At 41.1% G+C, this 9,133-nt stretch overlaps 1 protein-coding gene across 1 annotated transcript in view; it reads left to right on the forward strand.

The window, feature by feature from the left end:
• Positions 1-7,627, forward strand: part of grin2ab (glutamate receptor, ionotropic, N-methyl D-aspartate 2A, b) — an 81,774-nt gene extending 74,147 nt beyond the window's left edge. Inside the window, exons 8-14 of the mRNA XM_016491858.1 lie at positions 6-105; positions 211-336; positions 546-775; positions 2,005-2,165; positions 2,285-2,472; positions 3,433-3,671; positions 4,099-7,627. Coding sequence (XP_016347344.1) covers positions 6-105; positions 211-336; positions 546-775; positions 2,005-2,165; positions 2,285-2,472; positions 3,433-3,671; positions 4,099-5,880 — 2,826 coding nt within the window. The 3' untranslated portion in view covers positions 5,881-7,627. The remainder of the gene's footprint in view (positions 1-5; positions 106-210; positions 337-545; positions 776-2,004; positions 2,166-2,284; positions 2,473-3,432; positions 3,672-4,098) is intronic.
• Positions 7,628-9,133: the final 1,506 nt, after the last annotated feature.

Below are 9,133 nucleotides of genomic sequence, written 5' to 3' on the forward strand. Positions count from 1 at the left end.
AAGAGCGGTCAGAGGCCATAGACTTCTCTGTCCCATTTGTTGAGACAGGCATCAGTGTGATGGTGTCACGTAGCAATGGAACGGTGTCGCCCTCTGCGTTTCTAGGTAATAGATGAAATAATATCTTTGAAATCCCTCTGGAACCAGTGTTTTTTTTTTTTTATCTCTGCCTTTCCCCATGCATTTTCTCTATTCTCTCTCCTCCCTCAGAACCCTTCAGTGCTTCAGTGTGGGTTATGATGTTCGTCATGTTACTCCTCGTCACAGCAATCGCTGTTTTCCTCTTTGAATTCATCAGTCCGCTCGGTTTCAATAGAAACCTGGCACAGGGCAAAGGTATGGTACACAACCTCAACCACACAGTCAACCAATGTCTGCTTTGAAACAGCCAGAAAACGTAGTTAAAATGTTAAAATCCCAGCATTAAAAATTTTAATAATAAGCACCTTGAGTAACCTGTAGATCCACAAAGCTCTTATGACTTCCCACTTACTCCTAACTCCTACTCATTAACTTTCCCTCTTTCTTGTCTTGCATTTCTATAGACCCTCATGGGCCCTCCTTCACTGTTGGTAAGGCTATCTGGCTGCTGTGGGGTCTAGTGTTCAACAACTCTGTCCCAGTACAGAACCCCAGGGGCACTACCAGTAAATTTATAGTGTCCGTATGGGCCTTTTTCGCTGTGATTTTCCTGGCCAGCTACACTGCCAACTTGGCTGCCTTTATGATCCAAGAGGAGTTTGTGGACCAAGTAACAGGCCTTAGTGACAGAAAGGTAATTTTTTTTTGTGTATCATGAAATATAGTGAGCTGTCTACTGCCTCATGAACCTGCATGTAAATCTGTACCTGTAACTGTATGTTAGGATGAGACTAAAATATTTGACAAGATTATACTGTCTGATAATTATTCTACCATTTAAAAGTTTGAGGTGATTAAGATTTTATGTTTTTGAAAGAAGTCTCTTATGCTTACAAAGGTTGCATTTATTTGATCAAAAACGGTAATAATGTGAAATATTGTTATTGTTTTCTATTATAATATATTTTAAAATGTGATGCATTTCTGTGATGGCAAATCTGAATTTTTAGCAGCGTTACACCAGTCTTCAATGTTTCAAAGTTTTTGCTGAATATAAGTATTCATGCCTTAAACTGCATATATATATATATTACTGACCTCTCAAACTTTTGAATGGTAGTGTATGTAGAGAACCTTTAAGTAGTTAATGTGTTTTTTACTTTAATCATGTCTTATCTTGCCTAGGGCACTGGCGCCCCCTGAGAAAATATATGCATACTCCCCCTGACAGCAGTCGTCTTGTTGACACTGAAGTTCTAACTTAATATAAATATATACCTACATTTATAGACATCATCTTACTCTGGCTCTGTCAGCCATCTTAGTGATTATTTGTTGCTGAGCTCAGCACAAATCCATTGTGAGATTACCTTATCTATGGATGACACACACTGTAAAAAGTAAAAATATGCAGTTGGTGCTATAGGAAGCTATTTCTACCTTTTTTTTTTTTTTTTTTTTTTTTTGCTAGTGTAAACTAATGTATTCCGGTTCATTCAAGTCGTAATAAATAATTTCTCTGACTTGAATAAAACCAGTTAATTTAGATGTTACCACATGAAGCACATTTCTCAGGCTACCTGACAAAACGTCTCAGGTTACATATGTAACCATGGTTCCCTGAGTAGGGAACGAGACACTGCGTCCTCTAGGGGTCGCTAGAGGACGCAGTTCGAAGTTCCCATGAAAGGGAACATATTTTACAGTGTGCTGTCTAGTTGGCAGCTCACTAGGTTTTGAGAAAGCATCCGTATGTCATTATAAATTTACAAGATGGAGCGTCTGAACTACACCAGTTACTAGGTTTATCTCCCCGTATATGTTTCTGTATTTGAGCTTGTATTGATTCTGTCCATGTATCTCTTAAAGCTGCCCTCACTGTTCTTCGTGTAATTGATGTATTTTTTTTTCTATCTTTTCTAGTTTCAGAGTCCCTATTCCTATTCACCACCGTTTCGCTTCGGGACCGTGCCTAATGGGAGCACAGAGCGAAACATCAGGAAAAACTACCCAGACATGCACCAGTACATGGTGAAATACCATCAGACTGGAGTTCAGGATGCACTGGTCAGCCTCAAGACGGGGTACGGCTGGGATATGCACATTATTAGCAGTGCATGGTCAACGAGAATACTTCTGGTATACATAATGTTGATATTTCTGTATACATAAGCCACTAAGTGTGCTTTGTTGGTTTGTACAGTAAACTGGATGCTTTCATATATGACGCGGCTGTGCTCAACTATATGGCGGGGCGTGATGATGGCTGTAAGCTAGTAACTATTGGCAGTGGCTACATCTTTGCCACAACAGGATATGGCATTGCCCTGCAGAAAGGATCCTACTGGAAACGGCTGGTTGACCTTGCTATCCTCGGGATCATTGGAGATGGTATAAGTGTTTTCCTGCATTTCTTTTCTATTTTTTCACTTAGTTCATGACCTCTGTATTAAACACTAGCTCTGTTCCTTACCGTAGTGAGATTCCTTGCTCTCTACAGTATGCAGCATCCTAAATGAAATGTAACTTCATAAATGATTGATTTGAAACACACTACACAGAGATAAAACGCACACCCAGATGTGCAATATAAATATCATGAAGTGCATTCAGTTGATTAGAATAGATTTGACCTTGAACATGAAATACTGATTCTCATTTTTTAAAATATATTAAAATAGGAAACCGTTATTTTGAATTGTAATTATATTTTACAATACTACATTTTTTCCTCCTGTATTTCTGATAAAGTAAATGCAACCTTGGTGAACATAAGAGACTAGGAGACTGATAGCCAGGGACCAGAGGTCAAATATGCAATTTGCTGTCATCATTATAAAAAAAACAATTGACTGCAGAATGCTGCAAGCAACCAATCAGAATTAGGTATTCCAGAGAGTGAAATAACGGGTAAATGCAAATAAATAAAATAAAGTTGCAAATAAAGATTATTTTGTGTTTTTACAAGAAAATACAATTTCAGTGTTTCTACTTAAACATTTCACATTGAATTAATCAAAAAATATTCAGAGTATAAATTTTTTTATTTTTTTTTAACCTTTTTTTTTCAGTGTAGTTTTTTTAGATTTAACTGTTCTGCTATTTTAGATTAATAAAAAACTGTAACTAAAAATATCTTTTTTTTATTCAGTTTATTTTTCATTTCACAAGGCAACATTATTTTGCTGCCTATTTAACAGCCTTTGCATCAGGAGCTTGCCTGAAATGCTTAAAAATGCAGCCCAGGTAAACAGCTCGCTAGTGTTTGGAACAGAGCCAGAACGTGAGCCTGTTTTTTTTCTGTGAGTCTGTGCATAAGCATTAACTGTGTGATGTTGTGTTGTGTATTAGGTGAGATGGAGGAGCTGGAGGCCCAGTGGCTGACTGGTATCTGTCATAATGAGAAGAATGAAGTGATGAGCAGTCAGCTGGATGTGGATAATATGGCTGGTGTGTTCTATATGCTCGCGGCTGCCATGGCTCTGTCGCTAATTACTTTTGTCTGGGAGCACCTCTTCTACTGGAGGCTACGTTACTGTTTCACTGGTGTCTGTTCTGGTCAGCCAGGAATTCTCTTCACTATCAGCAGGGTATGTCACAGAAAGACTATGGTAAATTGACTAGAGAGGTTCTGTTGCTGAAGGCAACCATTATCTGCTCAATCTTGACATATTAACTTGTCATGGTGGCTGTTTACCACAGTCGTCTTAAAGCTTCATCAGTGTAGGGATTGCTGCTTATGTGCTGACAAACACATTTTTTGCTGCGAAATAAGAAAGAGCTTATATAACAGATTATAATAGCACAAGCCACTGTCTCTAGAAATGAGTTACAGGGTGCGGTTGTTTGTCACAGCGGGATATATTACTTTTATTTCATCGGTTTATAGAGTTTCAGACTCCAGAAAAAATACAGCGGGACTATATTGAGAAATATTGTACTAATATATACTTTTTGTTGTTAGCCTCCACTTATGAACTTCTTTTGTTAACCTTTCCATCTCCGTTTCACCTATAGGGGATTTGGAGTTGTATTCACGGTGTCCACATTGAGATGAAGAAATCCCCAGAGTTGGGCTTCAGCCCTCAGGCCAACATGTTACACCTTCTGAAATCGGCTAAAGAGATCACCACCCTCGGAGTTACCTCACCCAAACAGTCCGTAAGTAGCATTCTCCATCCTACCACGGGCTTGCTGGAGATTATGGATGGAGCAAAAGGCAACAACCTCACCCAGAAAAATGCTCCCTATAGCAATGCCAGCACCATGCTCAGCAACCGTCACAAAGAGCCACTTAACAATACTCTGTTGCCAGGGCAACGTGCCCTGAGCTTGACGGATGCTCAGCCAGGTGTTGCTGGAAACGGTGGCTCAGGAGGCGGAGGTGAGACCGCTCGACCTCCAGCCTCCAAGCCACGTGCTCTGTGGAAGAAGTCTGTGGAGACTCTGCGGCAGAACCAAGGTCCTGGGGGTAATTCCCCTCCATCTACCCCGCAGCCCACCGAGACCCTACCTATGAAGAGCCAGCGCTACCTGCCTGAAGATGCACCTGCCCGCTCGGATGTGTCAGATTGCTCCGGTCGGGTGGACTTGCAAAAGCAGCACAAGTTAAAAGAAACGCTTCGGAAACGGACCCGCCTACCGCGGGATCTGAGCGATGTGGAGCTTTCAACTCTGCGAAGCCAGCCCAGCCAGCAGAGTAACCACAGCGCTCAGATCTACTCTCAGAGCAGCCAGGGGAGTCAGATTTATACCATTGACTCCATTGATCAGGAGCATGGCCTGCACTACCCAGATATCTTCAGCGATCACCGCGATAACAAGCACCAGCTGTCCTCTTCCTCCGAGCAGCAGCCAATCCTGCAGCTCAACAGCAGTCTGCTCTCACAGGTCCACGAACCGGACGTGATGCAAACCGCCGTCTCAAAGGATAAGAAATACAACACGTACGGAAAGCCTGGCGGTGCAGGGACCATCGCTGGCGGGCCTGGTTCTACTCAGGATCCACGACAGACACACTGCCGTAGCTGCCTGTCGAAAGTGTCCAGTTACTCTGGGCTTTACACTGTACGGTCCCCTCAGTATCGCTGCGATGCCTGTCTGCACTCCGCAAACCTGTACGACATCAGCGAGGATCAGTTCCTCCATCCAGATGGACGGGGCACTGGCGGCGGAAGTGTTGACAGGGCCTTCTCTCCTTTTCTCCCTCAGCCTGATGCTTCCTTCACAGCCTATCTTCCCCAGAGTGACCAAGAGGGTGACGGTCTTATTAGTCACTACCAGAACGAGGGCGTAATCATCCGCCAGCACTCGTACGAGAACCTGCCCCAGAAGAGTTCCTCACGGCGGGTCAGTCTGCAGGACAACACGCCATATGCCAACGTTCCCTCGGCGACTCTGATCCCAGACAAGCCCCCAAAAAATCAGTCTGTCCACCTAAACCACACGCTCGCGGGGGTGGGCGTCAGCGGACTCGGGATCGGTCGTCGCAGCAAGTCGATGTATCCGGCACGCCCAACGGAAAACCCGTTTCTCCAGACACTCCGCGATGACCAGCGTCTAGCTCACGGCCGCAGCTCCACAGACATTTATAAGCAGCTCGTGCCACTCACATTAGGCCAAGCCGATGGCAATATGCTCAGCGTGGGGATGCCGACCCCTGACCTCTATTACTCCGAGCATGTCATGCCTTATGTAGCCCCTCCCCCTGTCGGCACATACACCGCTCCCAGGGCAATGAGCGCTGGGGGAGCTCGGCGTGTCTACAAGAGGATGCCAAGCATCGAGTCTGATGTCTGATGGAGAGAGTGCAACGTGGTATGGAAGACTATGAAAAGACATGCATGGATATTTCCACCAGGATATGGCTTAACCGTGGAACTCTTGGCGGGATTGTAAAGCTTTTTGACTATAAGGCAAGCAAGTCTGGAATATATTTTGTTTCCCTTCTTGGACTTATCTTTCTGAACAGAAGTCAGAGTTCAACTTTACATCAGGTCCTCCCCTCTAGTCGAGCAGCAGCTCTGTGTCTTCCAGAAAACATCAAAAATGGTGGGCAGGACGCTCTCGCGCCTTCGAGCGAAGGAAGAGCAGCAAAAGCTGCTTGGAAGTACAGGGGCAGCTCCAAGGAGTTTCCTTTTTCACGCAACACGAACAACCAAAAAATGTAGTAAATAAAAACATGAGTGAATTCCCACATTCTGCACTTTTACACAAACAAAAATACAAATGCACATGCAAGAGGCACAAACAATCTCAAACTACTGAAAGGACAGCGTTAGGTATAAACTAGAATCTCTCTTGACCAAAAAAAACTGAGTACCACATACAATGTAATGGCATAAATGACAGGCGTGCACTTGCACGCAATCACATGCTCTAAAATAAATAATCGCTTAGCAGATCCAAACCTGATTGAGTTTTTGGAAAGGCGGCAGAACATCTGTTACACTGTTTGAAAGGCTTATAAATGCATGTACGAATGCATTTCGATGTAAAAGCTGCGTTGAAGCACGGTCCACAAAGCCTGCTCAGAATTCAAAGATTAGATTTCCATTCCAGCCTGAACTGTGACAAAATGCACTACCTGTATGATTAGTCTCGGGTGTAATCTCTGAAATCAAGTACGTTAGATAATTTCAGAGAAGGAAAACTCGATGCACACAAGGCCTGTGACTCGTTCGTGTCTCTGAGGACACCAAGTGGAAAAAGTCTTTGACCCTCCCCTCCCTTGAATCCGTCCGTACCTTGCCTGCATGCAGAGCGCAAACGCAGGAAGACACTCCTCTGCTCACAGCACAACAGTGTAGTAAGTGTCATTGTTCATTCATCTAAATTTGATCATCTTGAGCATATTTCTATAGTTGTCTAGAATATAGAAAAAAGTGATAGTCAATTTTTACAGTTTTCTACACTGCCAAATATTTGAAAAGGGTGTGCCAAGTGTATTTATTGTGTTATAGAGAGGAAGACTGCAGGAAAAGAAATGCAGGGAAGTGACAGAAAAAGAGGTATACCGTCTTTTTTGTGGGCGTAAGGGACTCCGAGAAGGTGTAGAAAATGTAAAAGCCCACACCAACTAATGATGTCAATACAGAACTACCGAGATATAAAAAGTTCCTGTTTGCCTCGAACACACAAACACATCACTTCCTGTAGAATCCAGCCACACACTCATACTTCACAAATATTTTTGGTTGTTTTGAATTATAATGGTCGTTCCAGCGATATGCACAATATCAGGTTGCAATATTATATTTATGTATGAAATTTCCTAGTTTTAATGTTTTATTATTAGTTCCTTTCATTTTATGAATTGTTATACGTGGAATTAATTTATCAATGTGATTTAATTGCGTATATATATTTAAAAGAAAAAAGATAACAGCATGTTAATCTTCTCTATGGTCAAACTTTTAGAATTGTTCTTTTTGATTTTGATGTGAATGGGAGTATATGTTTACAGTGAATGTGAAAATATGGATTCATCTCAGATGTGATTTTGATTCTCATTTGAATACAAACATAAAACTGTCGTATGACCAAACGCTAACTGGATCACCTTTCTTTGCTGTGTTTTCAGTAAACGCGAAGTGAGGTTAACCTTTCAGGGTGCATACTGGGTTTCAGACTCACCACACGAACATGGTTTGAAAATAATAAAGAATATATTGTGGCTTTAGAAAAGTGAAGAATTTTTCATAAGGTCAGTCTGTCAGATGCTACACGTCTGCCTCTAACCATTTCCATTCTGTATCCGGACAGGCATTCTTGTGTTTACACTCTCAAGAAATATTCAAATGAGCTGTTTGTTTTTAACCTCATTAATGTCTACGAAATACTAGCATATTCATATTTCGTATTTCATATCAGCCTCCATGGAAAAGGCCATGTCTGTGTGCATCAACATCTCACTTGAATGTAGACAACAACAACCAGGCCCAAGACACGGTAGGATATTTTAATGTCCAGAGTAGATGGGTTGTGATTAGATTGTAGTGGTTTACACCACCGGTATGCATTTGTATTTACAGGTAGATTTTGAATAAATTTATTTGCACATTGATCTGTTTTACATCCCTTCCATTATGCAAATTTAGACCAATTTACACTTGCTTGATCCCATGCTAGAATTCAGAATAGTGTAATAATGTCAAATTATGCTAATGTTGAGTCTCATTCCTCACAAACATTGTGCTGTATTCCTACAATTGGTAGGATCTGAATTTGTCATAAAATCGAAGAGCTCACATGATAAAAATGTGAAATTAGTGTTTACTAAAACCATAGACATGTAAGTATAGTCACTTATAGGCTGAAAACAGACATGATAGCCAAATTTATAATTATTACTTGCTAATTGTATTTCGTAATGTATTCATTTCCATGAAAAAGTACAATTAAAAGCTATTTATTTTTTCCATTAGGTTGTTTAGCAGACAGCAAGTCATTTATATTCTGCAGAAGAAAATTCTAAAGGATATGGTGAGATGCAACTGCTTCTATTTTTCAAAGTTTCCTTGAAATATACTTTTAGTATCACTTGGGACTATTTAGGTTATTTTGATATGACCAGTAACAGTATGTTTCATTCTTTTAGGTGAAATCTAGCCGTGCAAGTAAATCAAAAATCAAAGTGACGAGTAGTCCTGTGGTAGTGAAGCTTTAATCAGGTAGTTTTTCACATATTTTGGCCAAATTTTTGCTTTATAAAATTAAGCTACATATGAAATTGCTGCTGTTGTGTAAAGCCGATTTGTTTTTCTCTGACCTAATTGTAGAAAGCTGCTTTTTGTTAAGTTAATCAGCTAACTTATAATCAGTGGAAAATTGTTGATTACATTACCACTTGTCGAGTAACAACTGAACAGTCTTCTAGCAAACGCATGAAATCTTGTGTGGTGCATATCCATGCAAACAGCAGCACCACAATGTTGCACTATTGTAAAATGGTTGCTAGCCGATTAAAGGCCTGGCCATTTTGAAAAATTATTTTCAGCTCTCCAAAGAGTCAAATGATCTGAGGTATATAATTAATGTCCATAGCACAAGT

The sequence above is a fragment of the Sinocyclocheilus anshuiensis genome, unplaced genomic scaffold (assembly GCF_001515605.1).
Source record: "Sinocyclocheilus anshuiensis isolate Anshui unplaced genomic scaffold, SAMN03320099.WGS_v1.1 scaffold50, whole genome shotgun sequence".
Classification (NCBI taxonomy): Eukaryota; Metazoa; Chordata; class Actinopteri; order Cypriniformes; family Cyprinidae; genus Sinocyclocheilus; species Sinocyclocheilus anshuiensis.